The 16,486-nt window shown below is 33.4% G+C and overlaps 1 protein-coding gene across 3 annotated transcripts in view; it reads left to right on the forward strand.

Moving 5' to 3' along the window:
* BLTP1 (bridge-like lipid transfer protein family member 1) overlaps positions 1-16,486 on the forward strand; it is a 208,272-nt gene that overhangs the window by 127,845 nt on the left and 63,941 nt on the right. For all 3 annotated transcript variants that reach the window (XM_027103636.1, XM_027103638.1, XM_027103637.1), the window contains exons 47-52: positions 4,811-5,517; positions 5,946-6,191; positions 6,696-6,789; positions 8,912-8,962; positions 12,836-13,042; positions 14,496-14,734. In XM_027103636.1, coding sequence (XP_026959437.1) covers positions 4,811-5,517; positions 5,946-6,191; positions 6,696-6,789; positions 8,912-8,962; positions 12,836-13,042; positions 14,496-14,734 — 1,544 coding nt within the window. The remainder of the gene's footprint in view (positions 1-4,810; positions 5,518-5,945; positions 6,192-6,695; positions 6,790-8,911; positions 8,963-12,835; positions 13,043-14,495; positions 14,735-16,486) is intronic.

The raw sequence follows: 16,486 nt of genomic DNA on the forward strand, positions 1-16,486 counted from the left end.
CTGCAGAAGTGACCTTAATGATTATAAAGATTAATGGGGAAAATTACCTTTGTTTTGTGACCTGGAAAAATGTTTATCAAAATATTAAAAAGTCTCTTACTGTTTATTATAAATGTATAGGAAAATGAAAAATATAGTAAAACTAATATTTTGTACATACAATTTAAAACCTTAGAAACATTGAGAATTAAGGTGTTTTATTTCTTTCTTAAAAACTCGTCAAAGGGTAGTTTGTATAGTCCTTACCTTCTTATCATCATGTAACTTAAAACACAGAATGAGCATCTTTTCTGTGCCTTAGCAAATGTCATACGCCATTCTCAGCAGTTTTCAACATTTTACCTTTGCACTTTCAGTGTCATGAAATATCTTCACTAGTTCTTTTTACTAGAAAGGTTTTTGCCAACATCACTTTCTCTGGGATACCTTCATCCTTTTTGCCATGACCACTTCCTCTTTATGCTAGTAAGTTTGCCTTCTCTGAGGTCCTCTAGCTGCATATCTAGAGTTTCTAGAGCAGTGGAAGTGTCAACGTTTTCATACTCAGTTGTTTTCTTCTATAACTCCATTTACTTTTCTAAACTTTATTTTTTATTGAGGTAACATTGATTTGTAACATTATATAAGTTTCACATGTACAACATTACATTTCTACTTCTGTATACACTACAGCATGCTCGCTGCCAAACATTTGGTTTCCTTTTGTTACCATGCGTTTGATCTCCTTTACCCATTTTGCTCTCCCCTCCCTTACCTGAGCCCCTTCCCCTCTGGTAACCACTACTCTGTTCTCTGTATCTGGGTATTTGTTTTTGTTTGGTTTGGTTTATTTATTTTATTATTTGTTTTTTGTATTCCACATGTAAGTGAAATCATATGGTATGTCTCTGTTTGACTTATTTCACTTAGCATAATGCCCTCAAGTTCCATCCATGTTGCTGCAGACAGCAATATTTCATCTTTTTTTATGCTGAGTAGTATTCTGTGTCCATTCATCCATTGATGGGCACTTAGGTTGTTTTCATATCTTGGCTATTGTAAATAATGCCATGATGAATATGGGGTGAATATATCTTTTAGAATTAGTGTTTTTGTATTATTTGGATAAATACCCAGAAATAGGAAAGCTGGATCATAAGGTAGTTCTAATCTTAATTTTTGGAGGAATTTCTATACTGTATTCAATAGTGGTACACCAGTTTATATTCCCACCAACAGTGTATGAAGATTCCCTTTCTCCACATCCTTGCCCACACTTGTTATTTCTTACTTTTTGATGATAGCTATTCTAACAGACATGAGGTGATATCTCATCATGGTTTTGATTTGTATTTCTCTAATAATTAGTGATGTTGAAAATCTTTTCATACACCTGTTGGCCATCTATATGTCTTCTTTGGAAAAATATCTATTTAGATACTCTGCCCATTTTTAATCATTTTTTAAATTGAGTTGTATGAGCTCTTTATGTATTTTTTGGATATTAACCCCTTATCAGGTATATCATTTGCAAGTATCTTCTCCCATTCAATAGGTTGTCTTTTCCTTTTGTTGATGGCTTCCTTTCCTGTGCAGAAGCTTTTCATTTAGATGTAGTTCTATTTGTTTATTTTTACTTTTGTTCCCTTGTCTGAGGAGGCATATCAGAAAAATCTTGCAAAGACCAATATCAGAAAACATAGTGCTTAAGTTTCCTTTCAGGAGTTTTCTGATTTCAGGTCTTACATTCAAATCTTTAAGCCATTTTGAGTTGATTTTTGTGTATGGTGTGAGACAGTGGTCTAGTTTCTTTCTTTTTTTTTTTTTGCATATGACTGCCCAGTTTTTCCAACACCATTTATTGAAGAGACTATCCTTCTTCATTGTTTGTTTATTGCTCCTTTGTCATAAGTTAATTGTGCATATATGTGTGGGTTTATTTTGGGGCTTTCAATTCTGTTTCATTGATCTGTGTATGTTTTTCTGCCAATACCAGGCTGTTTTGATTAATTTAACTTTGTAATATAGTTCAGAATCAGGGAGCATGATACCTCCAGCTTTGTTTTTTTTTTTCTCAGGATTGCTTTAGCTATTCAGGGTCTTTTGTGGTTCCATATACATTTTTTGTTCTCTTTCTGTGAAAACTGTCCTTGTGATTTTGATAAGGATTGCGTTGAATTTGTAGATTGCTTTAGGTGATATGGGCATTTTAACAATGTTAATTCTTCTAGTCCATGAGCACAGAATATCTTGCTATTTATTTGTGTCTTCAGTTTCTTTCAACAATGTCTTATGGTTTTTGGTATACAGGTCTTTTACCTCTTTGGTTAAATGTATCTCTAGGTATTTTATTATTTTGGTTTTGATTGTAAATGGGATTGTTTTCTTAATTTCTCTTTCCACTAGCTCATTGTAAGCATATAGAAACAACAGATTTTTGTATGTTGATTTTAAACCCTGCAACTTTCCATTTACTTTTTATTGAATTTCATCACTACAATCTTATTTTGCTTCATTTTCATCTTTGCTGTCCAGATCCCTTTTACTTAACCATTTTTGTAAAATGTCATGTGGGTTTATCACAAGGAGGCAATATAACTACATGCTTTACTGTTTGTGCATGAAATGAAAAGCAAATGTGCACTGACCAATCACTGACAGACTTTGACAGAAGTAATGTGGTTGGTCAGTGATCATGATGTATGTCTATTATTTATGTAGTGATTTGTGGACTGAAGAGCTAGCAGCAAGTTTATACTTTATGCAGTAAATTTTAGTTAAAATTTGAACCATGCTGTTGGAGTCTGGTGTTATTTAACTATAAACCATGGTAATTGCATCCATTCACATTGGAATCATCAAATCCAGACACCAAAACATTAATATCTGCTTACACTCCTGGATTAGAGTTTAAAGTCCTGAGTTAAATTTGTATTTCTATTTGCAGTAGCCTACTTTCATGTAAATATACACATACATATAAATATATATTAATATGTAAAAATATATATGTATATATAAAAGTGGATGTATACACACATATAGTATATGTATCATCAGATATAATTAGGTTATGCATAATTATATTATATATAATATGATTATATATATTAGATTATATTTACAGCCTACTTATTGGCCTGCTAAATGCCATATAATACTGCTACAGACCAGACCTTCATCTGACCACACTTCCCTTCTTATGTTCCCAAATTCTTTGAGTGACTTTGAACTTACTGTCTTTAGTCTAGCTGAACCTAACATTCCTTTAAATTTTTCTACTATCACACCACCTCTGAGTGCTCTACATTCTTATTACTAGACCATGGTTAGCTTTTATTTCTCAGATCTCCTGTAACTCCACCTTAGATCTTATTTATTAGGAAACTTTTGTCACAGTACACTTTTCCTGATCATTAATTTTAGTCTTGTCTGGGCTTTTTTTGTAGCACATTGTTCATTCTACTAATTATTGTACCTTACTATTGGGTTATAGTTTCTTATATAAACATGTATAACTTTCCTAGACCATAAAGCCAGAACAGTTATTAAATCATTTAGCATAAGTCCTGGCATGTAGTATGTCCTCATAAATATTGGTTTCCTTATATCTTTGCTGTCTCCAGTCAAGATAGTTGAACATGTTAGGGGCTTAATAAATATTTAATTTTAACTTTACCCGTGTGGCTGCTTTTGCCTTAAATGACTGCTTCATTATGTAGCGAGATTTCTTCCCCCTTTTACTTGAATCTCCTCTGTTTAAGACTTTTTTGCCTCGCTTACATGTTTTCAGTTCTTGTTTTTGTAGTTTTGGATTATTTTAATCTCTTTTGAGTCTCTCTTCTATATCTTCTAATTCTCAAAATCTGATTTTTCCTTCTCTGATTGCACACTTAGCATCGATTATAGGCTTACTCTAAGCTTGTACATTTTCTTGAATTATACCACAGAGTGGAGTTTTTCTTATTAAATAAGAAATACTAGTATTCATTAAGGAATTATTAGTCTCTAATTATAAATTCTTTAAGTCAAATTGAAAATATCAAAGAACCTTGGAGGGGTTTTTTCTCCCAATAGAAAAGAATCCTATGTTTAATTTAACCTATGTGACTACACATTCATATTTTACATGGAAGCAGAGGGGAAAATATCTTTTTAAAATTTTGGTGCTTGAGGTTTATTGTTATTAGTAGTTGATTTATGAAAATCTGAGATATTTTGACTTTTTAATATTAAAATTGTCTATAATATTTCTACCTGAAAATTTTTAGATATGCAGGGGATTTGCCAAAATAACTTTTTTAGAGGTCTTAAGTCTTTTGTGTGCATTTCTCATTTTTGTTTCAGTTGCTTTTCTTAGCACTTTCAACCTGGCAAAATATGCCAGCAGGGTTTCATTTCAAATAGCAAATCAAAATATATAAAATGTGATGAAATTAAATATATAAACCATATATTTAACAGAAGAGTAGAGGATGGTTAAGGAAGATGTTCTAGTTGACCTACTATTGACTTTAAATTCTAAGACCATTGGGGTGTGCCATCAGATGGCAAGAAAAATTATTTTATCATTTCACTGAAATCATTAATTAAGTCTGATTTTGACTAGTCATAGAGTAAGATCAAGAAGGAAGACTTAAGGCCCAGTTTCCAACTTATGAAAAAGTTGGAAAAACTTATTCTACTTGATCTCTTACTTAAAATTAGTTAAATGGCTTATTCTTCACCTTGGAGATTATTTTGCTAACAAGTTAATAAAGATTGTGTGGTTCTGGGAAAAAAGAAATAAAACCTTGTCATTTTCTTTTTTCATTTTTTTCCACATTTTTAGGCAAGGCCATGTGAATCTTCCTCCACTTGAGTTCAAACCAGCATTGATGTTGGAAACCTTTAGCATCAGCGCTGTTGTAATGGAAAAGTCTGTGTGCACCCCTCAGAACTCTACCAGTGCTCTTTCTTTTCATGATCTCAACAAGCGTTATTATAATACCTTTCACTGCAACTTTACTATTTCCTGTCAGTCAATAAGCCAGCATGTAGATATGGCTTTAGTTCGTCTTATTCATCAATTTAGTACGATGATAGATGACATCAAAGCGACTCAGACTGACATTAAACTTAGCAGATATACAGCTGGATCAGCTTCTCCAACGCCTACCTTCAAAACCAGAAAACATCGGGATTTTCGCTCCTCTGACTTCAGCCGCAGTTCTAGAGGAAGTCTTAATGGTGGCAATAGAGTAAATAATGCAAAGAACAAACGGACCAACAATGAGAACAACAAAAAGGAGTCTCGAAACAAAAATTCATTAGGAAGATCTGAAAGAAGAACTTCAAAAGTGTCTAGGAAAGGTTCAAAAGACGTGGTGGATCATATGACTATCCATATGGATGACTCTGACTCAATTACAGTGTCAGAACAAAGTGAGCCTTCAGCTGAGTGCTGGCAGAATATGTATAAATTGCTTAACTTCTATTCACTTATCTCTGATCCAACAGGAATACTGGAAAAATCTTCAGAAACATTTGGACCAGCGGGTAATGGCTATTTTCATATTTAAAAAATTTTCTGTTTAGAATAGCAATAATACTAAAAAAGACAAGTTTATTCATCATGTTTTCTTAATGTTATAATTGGATAATTGAAATGCAAAGAAATTGGCAGTCACCCAAGGAGAGAAAATAGTGATGGCGATCAGATATTCTGCTACCCCTTTTTCCCATCCTTCCTAACCCTTACACAGTATGCTCCTAAAGAATTCACACAGACCTGCTTTCAAACACCTGACTGTACTATTTATTTTCAAATATGACCATGGGAAAATGTTGAAAAATTTAAGAAATCATTTTGGTGGGGAAGAGGACAAAGAGAGCCAGTTTGGAATGTGCAGGAAAGAAAGGGCAGTTGATGTCCTTCCATTTTGCAGTTTTCACGTCTAAACCTATATATTTCTGTTCACTTAAAGGAGTCCGGAGCCCTACAGAGCCAACGTGTAAAGTTGTGTTTGAGAATGAACAAGACAGGAACAGTTTGACTAGGACGCAGAGGAAGCGCAGCGTGGCAACTGCTGAGCCCCAGCACGTCACTCTAATAGTATTTGGGGTTGGCATGGTGAGCCGCACGCACCTGGAGGCCGACATCGGTGGGCTAACCATGGAGTCAGAGCTGAAGAGGATCCACGGCAGTTTCACACTGAAGGAAAAAATGAAAGGCAGGTGACATTCTAACCCTGGGGCGTGTTTTTTCTGAAGAAAGCCAGTGCCATGTCTCACAAATTCCTACTTGGCAATTTTTCTTCAGAGAATGGAACTTCCCGTTTATACGGATCAAGAGTGCTCGTGTATATAGTTTCTTTTTCTTATTCTTAACGTTTTTAAAATTCTTGTAAGTATTCTGCGCCAAGTTTTACTTCTGAGATTTAAAATGTCCTTAGGCTATTTAATGTCATTAGGCTCTTTAGTGCATGAATAGCATGTTAAACTACATATTCAGCATCATTCCAGTTTTGACGTATAATACATATGTATATGTGAATGCATAGAGATAAAAATCTTAAAGGAAATTTTTTAAAAAGTCGTTTGGAAATAGTTTAAATTTCATTGTACCTTTAAAGTTATCTTTTGTCCTTGAACGTATTATGAATAAAATGACATTTTAATATGAAGTGCCACTCTCTTTCCAGAATTCATACACTTTTTTTTTTTCACACTTTAAGATGTTCTACATCAAAAGATGACTGAGACATGTGCCACTGCTCATATTGGTGGGGTCAATATTGTGCTGCTTGAAGGGATTACACCAAATATACAGTAAGTGTGGTTTTTTTTACTATTCTCTTAAACTTGTTTGTTATAGTTTGACAGGAAACTTAAAATTGATTGGATGAATCCCGTACCTACTAAGTTTTGAGATTTATATTACTTAATGTTGCCAGACACTGTGATTCTGTCACTAAGAACATCACAAATGAAATGTTCTCAGAAAACTTATTTATTTCTTTTCTAAAATTGGCCTACTGCCACCCCTCCACCCTAAAAAACTGACTCCCGGGACATGTTAAGATTGTGTGAAAGGAAAAATGATTACAGTGCAAATGTCAGTTAAACATATGAGATGCAAAAGCTCACATAATTCAAATAGTTAAGTATTTAAAACAAAATTATAGTCAGAGAATATAGACTGTCTCTTGATTTTATTCTAACTAATCATTACCCATATTCATGCTGGGTTTCCAAACTTTATCTTGCCATTTTTTCATTTAAAGAATTTAACGATAAAACCTATGAGACCCTTCTAATAGTATAGGTAAGCTTTCTGTAGTGAGTATACCATTCCATATTGCTTTTCTTTTGACTCTTTGCTCTCACCTTTTCTTTATATGTTCTATTTGTGGATCTGTCCAAAATTGTTCTGATAATGATTACCTTTATACATGATACTTAGATCACTATTTGGTTGTCAGTACATTTAACCGTTGACTTTGCTCATACACTTGGGAGTATAAAACTTCATTCCTAACTTCCTTTCAGTGGAGCACTTTTATGCTATAACTACAAAATGTATTTTGATAATTTAGATCAGATTTTGAGGATTTGCTCATTCTTAATATTATAACTAGTTAATGTCCTACTATTGTCCCTTAAAGCATCTATCATGCTAAATACTGACTAAATAGAGGATTTGGTTCAATGCCTTAAATATTAAATATTAGTTGTAATTTGACTCATTACAGGTCTATTCATAACATTTCAAACATGGGTAATGTGATGACTGTCTTGGGGAACATAAAATGGATGGATGAAATGGATGTCTAAGTCTTGCTGAGGCAGTTTGAACCTGTATATCTAGAACCAAAGAGTATATTTCATTATAGCTGCCTAAATGGTCCAGATCACATTTCCTAAGCAGTCTTTCTAAAGACCAGGAAATTCCAGTAGTTGTGAGACAAGATCTTTTCTGATCATTCAGTATGGGAGGAGAGGGGTATTATGTAATAATTACAATCTAAAGGAGTTATCTATCATGGACCAGGAGCCTCCTATACATTATTTTATTTAATCCTCACCACAGTCCTGTTAACTGGGATGTTTCATCCCCACTTTACAGAACAATAAATCGAGATTCAGAAATATCAAAGTATTTTCCTAAAATGCTTAAAGTCATACAGTCAGTAAGAAGAGATACCTGAACCTCTGCACCTTCTACCTCACTATGATGCTACTGCACGAAGTCACCACAGACCTTGGGTTTCATGATTCCTTTGTTGAGTCTAAATTTAAAGTATCATGGTCACTTTGACCTATTCAAAAGTACAACAGGGCTTCCCTGGTGGCACAGTGGTTGAGAGTCCGCCTGCCGATGCAGGGGACGTGGGTTCGTGCCCCGGTCCGGGAAGATCCCACATGCCGCGGAGCGGCTAGGCCCGTGAGCCATGGCCGCTGAGCCTGTGCGTCCGGAGCCTGTGCTCCGCAACGGGAGAGGCCCCAACAGTGAGAGGCCCGCGTACCGCAAAAAAAAAAGTACAACAAATTTCTTTAGATGTCTCGTGGGTTTTATTTACTCTATCCTCTTGAACCAAACATATTTATAAAATTGATTTTTTAAAAAAGTATTAGTTGATAATTCTTGCCTTTAAAAAATCTCAAGCCAAGAGCCCTTAACTTTTTCATTAAAAAAATAAAAGTTATTAATTACTCACTGCCAAACTCTAGTAGTGTTAAGACTTTCTGGATTTATTCTTTGGCTTTTCACTTCCAGTTTCAATGAAAAGGAAATGGAATTTTTAAAAAATAGTTGAAAAGTTTCTTGAAAATTTAAAAAATGGGAAATAAAAGCTTTCCAAATGATTGCTCATATTGTCACTAATTTATGCATGAATGTTTATTTGCTTCCTTTTTGTTTTCCTGCTGTCTCTTGAATCTTCATCTGTAGACTGGAGGATTTTCCTACATCTCCTACAAGCACAGCCAAACAAGAGTTTCTGTATGTCATTATTATTCTTTCTCATGGACTTTGTGATTAACATAGTATTTGAATAGTTTTTAAAGATAAAATATTTAGATTATCTGCATGGCTGTGTAAGTATGTAGTTATTATTTTGTAGCTTTAATATAGATCCTTTTATAGATTAAAGTTTACTGATTTTCAAGGAAAATACACAGGTAAGGAATACCTTTTTGGTAATTCATACCTTGTTTTATTGTTGAAAGATTGTAACACTGTAGTTGTGTGTTGCTTTGTGCTTTTTTAAGACCTGTTACAAACCCTTGTTAACATTTGATGTGATAATAGAAGCTAAAATTTTTAACTTTGCAAATGAGTTTTCACAAACTTTCAAAACTAATTATTAAAACACTAATATATGAAAATATCTACATTGCTCAACCTTATAATAATTCTGTCTTTAAGATGGAGAGAGTTCACTGCTCTATTGTCAGCTTTTATGTATGGCTTTTACTCTGTATCCTTTTGTATTTTGACGGGCTTGATTTGGCCTGTGTATATCTGATATTTTGTGGTAGTGATATATTTAAATACTTGTCACATGAGTCTTACCACCATGACAATTTAGTATGTTACTTAGGACTGATCTTTTCTTTCAACCTTTTCTATAAAATTTCAGTATGCTGAATAAATAGATGAATCTGCATATTTTGTTCCAGGCTGGTAAGATTATCAATACCTGGTGAGATTTGTTTCATTGTGTATTGATAACAGGCCATAGTCAAAACATCATCAATTAGCAACCCTTTGTTGGGATTATCTGTGATCTATGTCACTTCATCAGCCAACTAGAAGTACTAAAAAAGAATAAATGCACTAATATTAAATTAGAAAATTGATTGTTTTTGGAAGCCACTCTTCCATATTAATATCATCATTAATAACAGGTATAAAAAAATAGCTAATTCCACTTTAGTAGTTATAGTAGCTAGAGAAGATTTATTGTTTCTCTCTTTTTTATCACTGAGTTCTCTGGATGTATAATAAAAAAAAAATCAGTACTGTATGACTTTAGAGAGGATGCTATTTAATGGCTGAAGATCACATCTTTATCCACTCAACTAATTGGGTTATTAGGTTGCATATTATGGCCTGCACACTGTGTTAGGTTTCAGAGATGGAACAGTAAGCAAGTGAGAGGTAGTTCCTGTCATAATATCACTTATAGGACCACTCCCTCCTTTTTTAGGCCTTCCTGCTGAGAGAGTTAACACGTAAGGTACAATTGCCAAATGGGAAAGAAAGCTCCAATGATTTTTAATAGTTAACTGAATTACACATGATCCCAACACTCTCTGTCCACATTGTAAAGATTTCCAGGCAAAACTGAACTGAGGCAGGCAGCATGGGTCAGGGTACATAAATTAGTTTACCTCCTTTTCCTGCCTTTAAAGTCTGGGCCTGCAAGATCAAAGAGGTGGGGTGGGGGTGGAGATAGAGTAGCAATAATGAGGCCCCAAAGTAAATCCTCAAACTCTCAATTGGCACTACAAGGATGGCTGGCCTACTTTAAAGGCCCTGTGGCCTGGACACGGGAAGAAAAAGAAGATGCGGAAAAGTCCTTGCCTGATTAGGCACTGTGGTGGTTATAACAGGCTCACAGTGGATCTGCCCTCCCACCACTGCCAATGAATTCTTGAGCCAAGCTTCTTGGTCACTTGCCGTGAACTTTTTACATATATGAGGCATGCCTGGCATGCTACAAGTTTTTATAGTCTTCTCTTTAAAAAGACTTTGACCACTTCTTTCCTGTGTAAAAGTCTTATATATGCTACATGTTTTTTGATCTAGATTAAGTGACAGCTCTTTTAAGAATTAAAATAGATAATATATGAATAGATAATTATGAATAGATAAATCTGAAATTATGACTAGATAATTCATACTGGCAGCTTGTAAATTGTTTAATTCCTCATTCTGGGTCTCCTTACATCTTTAACATGTACAGTTTGACAAGAGTTAATCAGACATCCTCTACAGTGTCTGTCTCAGTTTGATCAGTGTAGGACTATCCTGTTGTCTAGCTCCAAGGAACATTACTCACGCTGTAGTCATGGGCATCATTTACATAGCCTACAGTGTGGTGGTGCCCTCTGGAGTTGGGCAACACAGAGCCCCTGAAGTCCTTAACATCAAAATTTCCACTGGAAATACCACAGTAGGATCTACAGTAGGAGAGCAGTCAGCCCCATAGCTTTCTATTCTGACATTTGGTGTATAATTGAAAATTAAGGATTGTGTATGTGCTTATATAATCACAAGTAATATTTAAGCAGACTTCTATAGATTATAAAGGTAAAATAGTAAGATAGGTGTAGAATTTCTTGACTGTCATGATAACAAGACTTCTTTGTAAATGTATGCTTAGTTTCATTCAGTAGGTGAATACTGTTCACAACTAGAAAGCCCTTTGCATTTTAGCACCATCTGAGTGTTCTGGCTCATGATGAAATTGAATTTAAAATGGAATCTCATTGATGATAAATAGTAGCTTTATTTATTAAAATAGTTAAGATTCAAAATTCAGTAACTAGTCAGCATCCTAGAATCTATATTCATGCCAGCTAGAACAATTCCATAGATTACTTTTTTCTTTTTCTAGTCAGTGATAGTCTTTGAGAAATAGTTTCCTTTGAAGAAGAAAGCAAATATAGTTCTCTAGTAATCATTTTTGAATTTTGTATAATACCTGGATTTCACTATCTGTAAATAATCAAAACTTCTAATAGAACCACTGTTACGCTTCTCAAGGTTTATTCTAATAGAAGTTAAATGTAATGAATGGATGATTCCTTAGGTCCTTGAGACTGTAAATAAATTCTCGGTGAATCCTCTGTAGCCTAAGTAGAGATAAATGTGTGTGAACTGACATGTAGTTAATATGAAATTTGCATTTTGTGTGTTTTGCTAAATCTGTTGTCAAGCATTCTTTGCTCATTTCAAAGATAACATATATGTTAAAAGCTTTCCTCTTACTACTGGGCCTTTAGTGGTGCAGTTCATTGACATGAACCTTTCTACTGTGTGTGTCAAGACTGCTTCATCATGGCTTTTACATACATGATATATCACGTGATATCTGTGGAATTCCACAGTTGTGTTGAGTCATTCTTCTGCTGTACTTCTTTCTGCTCATTCATTTCACAAAATTCAGTGAGTGTCTACTATGTTTAAAGCACTGTTCTAGGCATTGGAAAGAAAGAACAAGAAATCAAGAAAGACAGTATTTCTATTTTATATCTGTACCAGTAAAGCTTACCAATTTTTAATTAAGTAGTAGTTACTCATTATGAATTGGACTTCTGTGATTTCTTTGCTACTCACTGAAAATAAAAAAAGGAAAATGCAAGTTAAATTTCTTCCTTCTCATTAATTTCTTTTAACATATTGGATGATTGTTAGGTTAGTTTCTTTGGCTGATTAGATTTTAAGAAGTATAGTGAGTGTTTGTTTCTTTTCTTTTAATTTTCACTGTTTATATTTTCTTAGTGGTTGTACAGATGCCTAAAATATGTTGAAGAAAAATGGAGTTCTTAATGGGGAAAAAAATCAAAATGGGATTTTGTGTGTTGTATATGTGTAATATGTCAGTGTATTCTCTTCCATGTAAGCACATACATACATTCTTCTGTAAACTCTTTATTAAACAGAATAATATTCAGTACAAACAGTATAAAATGTATGTCCATATTTTTAGAAAACATTATTTCTTTAGTGTGATTTAAATGCATGAAAAATCTTGTAATTTACTTCATTGAATGATTTAAAAACATTTGTCTTGCTCTCAAAATACTTTTTCAAAATTTCTCTTTACTTGGCCATATTTTAATGATCCTCCTTCTCTTTTAATAGAACTGTAGTGAAATGTAGTATTGCCAAGTCCCAAGCCCTCTACAGTGCCCAGAGGGGGTTGAAGACTAACAATGCCGCGGTGTTCAAAGTAGGAGCTATCAGCATCAACATTCCCCAGCACCCTGCCACCTTACACAGCATGATGGTTCGAAGTTCTCACCAGCTATCTAAGCAGATCTCAGATCTCATCAGACAACCTTCTACAGTGTAAGTTATTTATTCAAGATCTGTGATTCTATATAGTATTTCATGTCATTCTTTGCTGTGTTAACAATAGTTTGGAGGAAGACAGAAGGTTGCATCTAAGTAGTGACTATTATGGATAGTGGGGCAGGTGAAAAGTAGCTAAACATGATTGTGGGAGAATCATATTCTGGATATTATTAAAGTACTATGTCACAAATGCAATTGTGAGTCGTTCATATTGCATCAGTAAAGCTTAAGAGATCCTAGAGATTAGTGGACATTATAACGTGTTACTAATAAAAGGCAAATTCTAGGATTGTAGCAATATTTCTTTACTTTGAACTCACTGAAATTTGTGAGTGCATAGATTTATAAAGTTGCAGTGGCCATTTATGTCCCATGCGTGGTTTTGTGCTGACCTCTATGTGAGATTATTGTACATGGTTCAAGGCAGGATTTGAATATACCATTTAAATATTTTAAAAGGCAGTAAATGGGACCTTTGCACAGTAACCTTTATTCCCTGGGTCTGCATTGCCAAGCTTTCTTCCTGGTCTCCAAAGTTATAGCTAATTAATAACTAATAAAAATATAAGTAAAAGGTAAAAATTTGTCTTGTTATGTTTCCTTTTTCCTAACCTGTAAGGTAGAAAAACACTAGTGTGTATTTTGACAGTGTCTTAAAGCAATGATTTTTCCAGTTGTCCTATCTAGATCTTTAATTCTGATGTAATATTAATTCATGTCTGGTTGACTAAGTAGTAATAATTTAAACATGTTTCTCCTGTCTCTGGAATATGGAATCCAGAATGTGTACATGAGCCTTAGTTATAAAATACCCTAAGGAATTTTTCCTTATTAGAATGTACTGGCAGTGGAGTGGAGTAGTTAAAAACAAAGACTCTAGAGTCAGATTGACTGAGTTCAAAACTGATTTCACCACTTTCTCGCTATACTTCATTTGTAAAATGGAGATAATGGTACCTAATCAAAGGGTTTTGTGAGATAAATAAATTACATGAAATACACAAAGCAATAAGAATAGTACCTGGCACATAGTAAGCACTCAAATAATTACTGCTGTTGTTGGTGTTATTATTATTAATAGTGCTAGTAATAGTAATAGTATTAACAATCAACAGTAGAGTGCATAATGGTTAAGTCACGGAATTTGGAATCAGAAAACCTCCAGTTTCACATTAATGATGTGAATGGCCTTGGCAGTGTAACATTCAGTTTATATTGTTATTACTTCATCTTGTTTACTTTTCTAGATCATCATTTTTCAATGGCTGTTCTGAGGAAGTCTTGATATGACCTGGTATTAGAAAGAAAACATCTGTTCATAGTTTATTTTTGCTCTTTTACATTGAGAATACCAATTTTATACAATTTTTATTTTTATACAATTTGAATTTTATTAGTAGCTGTTCTAATTGTCTTTTTTAAACTTCTTTTTTGTTTTGCTCTATAGCCCACAGCCTGTAAAAGAAGATATTGCAACCCCCCTACCTTCTGAAAAAACCCCAACAAGTGTTAATCAAACTCCTATTGAAACAAATGAATTTCCTCAGCTACCAGAAGGTTTAGAGAAGAAGCCTATTGTCCTTAAATTCAGCACCATGTTAGATGGTATAGCCATTGGAGCAGCACTTTTACCATCTCTGAAAGCAGAATACAAGATGGGAAGAATGAGAAGTCATGGAATGACAGGTAACATTGAAGTTTGAATTCATTCTTAAAATTTATGACTGTTTAAAAAAAAAAAAAAATTTATGACTGTTTTAAGAAATTAGTAATATTTTGGTGAAACAAATTTAGTTTTATAGATTTTTTATGAAAATTTAAATAATTTTAATCAAAACACTTTTAAATTTCATTAACGATGTTTTTCATTCAGTCAAGTAAAAATAGCAATACACTTCCTTGAATGACCAGCATGGACCCTGCTTTCATTTGAACTCTTTAGAGTTATCCACTCTTTAGAAACCATTTCCAACTTAAACTTGAATTGAGTACATTTCTACATTTCTACAAGTTGAATACATTTCTACATTGTTAGGTTCTTATAGCCTGAATAACTTGGTTTATTTTCACGTTGAGTACATTTAGCTTAAATCAGAGGTTATTTGACTTCTTCAAAATAGCTATTTTTATAAGATTTTGTGATCCTTATATATCCTCTCCAAAAGCACTTTGCTGTTGTATTTTTATTCTGAAATGTATCATGTATACAAAAGTATATCAGTTACATTCACACAGTTTATAGAACTGTAAACTCACCCACCGATTACACATCCTAAGAATTAAAACATTACCAGTACTTTGAAGGCTCCTTCAATGAATATTATTACTATCAGATAATAGTCCCCATGAGTGCTTGGTTAATAATCACTATCATGAATTTTGTGTTATCCATTCCTTTGCTTTTCTTTATAGTTTTATTACATAGACATATACTCATAAATGACCAATTTTGTTGTAGCCTGTTTTAAACTTTATTCATGTGGAGTCCCACTAATGTATATTTTAACTTAGAATTTTTTTGTTGCACATTTTCTTTGATTTATTTATATTCATCCATGTATCTTTGGTTCATTCATTTTTCAGTGAAATATAGTAGTCCGTTAAGTGGTTATATCACAGTGTATTTATCTATTCTGCTATTGATGGACCTTTGCCTCATTCTATTTTTTTGCTATTACATTTGTTCTCATACACATCGTCTGGTACATATGTGCAAGAGTTTCTCAAGGATATGTACTTAGGAGTGATACAGCTAGATTATAGGGTAAATGCATCTTCAACTTTACTAGGAAATATAAAACTGTTTTCCTTAGTGCTTGTGTCCACCAGTTTTTACCCTCCCATCAGTATTAGATTGGAGTTCCCACTGTTCTGCATCTTTGTCAACACTTGGTATTATCGACTTTAAAATTATTGCTTGCCTGGTAAATGTGGAATGGTACCTCATTGTACTTTAATTTATGTTTCTGTAGTTATTAATGGAGCTGAATTTTTAAATATGATTAAGGGGTCCTTATATGTTTTCTTATATGAAACACCTGTTGATGGTTCTTGTTTGTTTTCTGTCCATTTGACCATTGAGTCATTTGTATTTTTCTTGGCTCACAGAAATTCTTTGTATGTTTTATATATTAAACCTTTGATGTTATATGTTCAACATATATTGTCACCCATTCAGAGGCTTATTTCACTTTTTGGTCTTTTGATCAACATATACTCTTAATTTTAATGTAACTGAATTAATATTTTCTTGTTTTATTGTGTATTTTTATGTCTTGAAGAAGACATAAAAATATAAATTTTTATATCCTTCTGTTCCCAGGATCATGAGAAGATTCTCTCATATTTACTGTTAAACATTTTGAAGTTTTGCTTTTCACATTTAAGTTCCTAATCTGTAAGGAATTGACTGGTTTTTTCTTCAGTTTGGTATGGAGT

This window comes from Aethalodelphis obliquidens, unplaced genomic scaffold (assembly GCF_003676395.1).
Source record: "Aethalodelphis obliquidens isolate GAN/ISIS:26980383/991018 unplaced genomic scaffold, ASM367639v1 scaffold6, whole genome shotgun sequence".
In the NCBI taxonomy this organism is placed as follows: domain Eukaryota; kingdom Metazoa; phylum Chordata; class Mammalia; order Artiodactyla; family Delphinidae; genus Aethalodelphis; species Aethalodelphis obliquidens.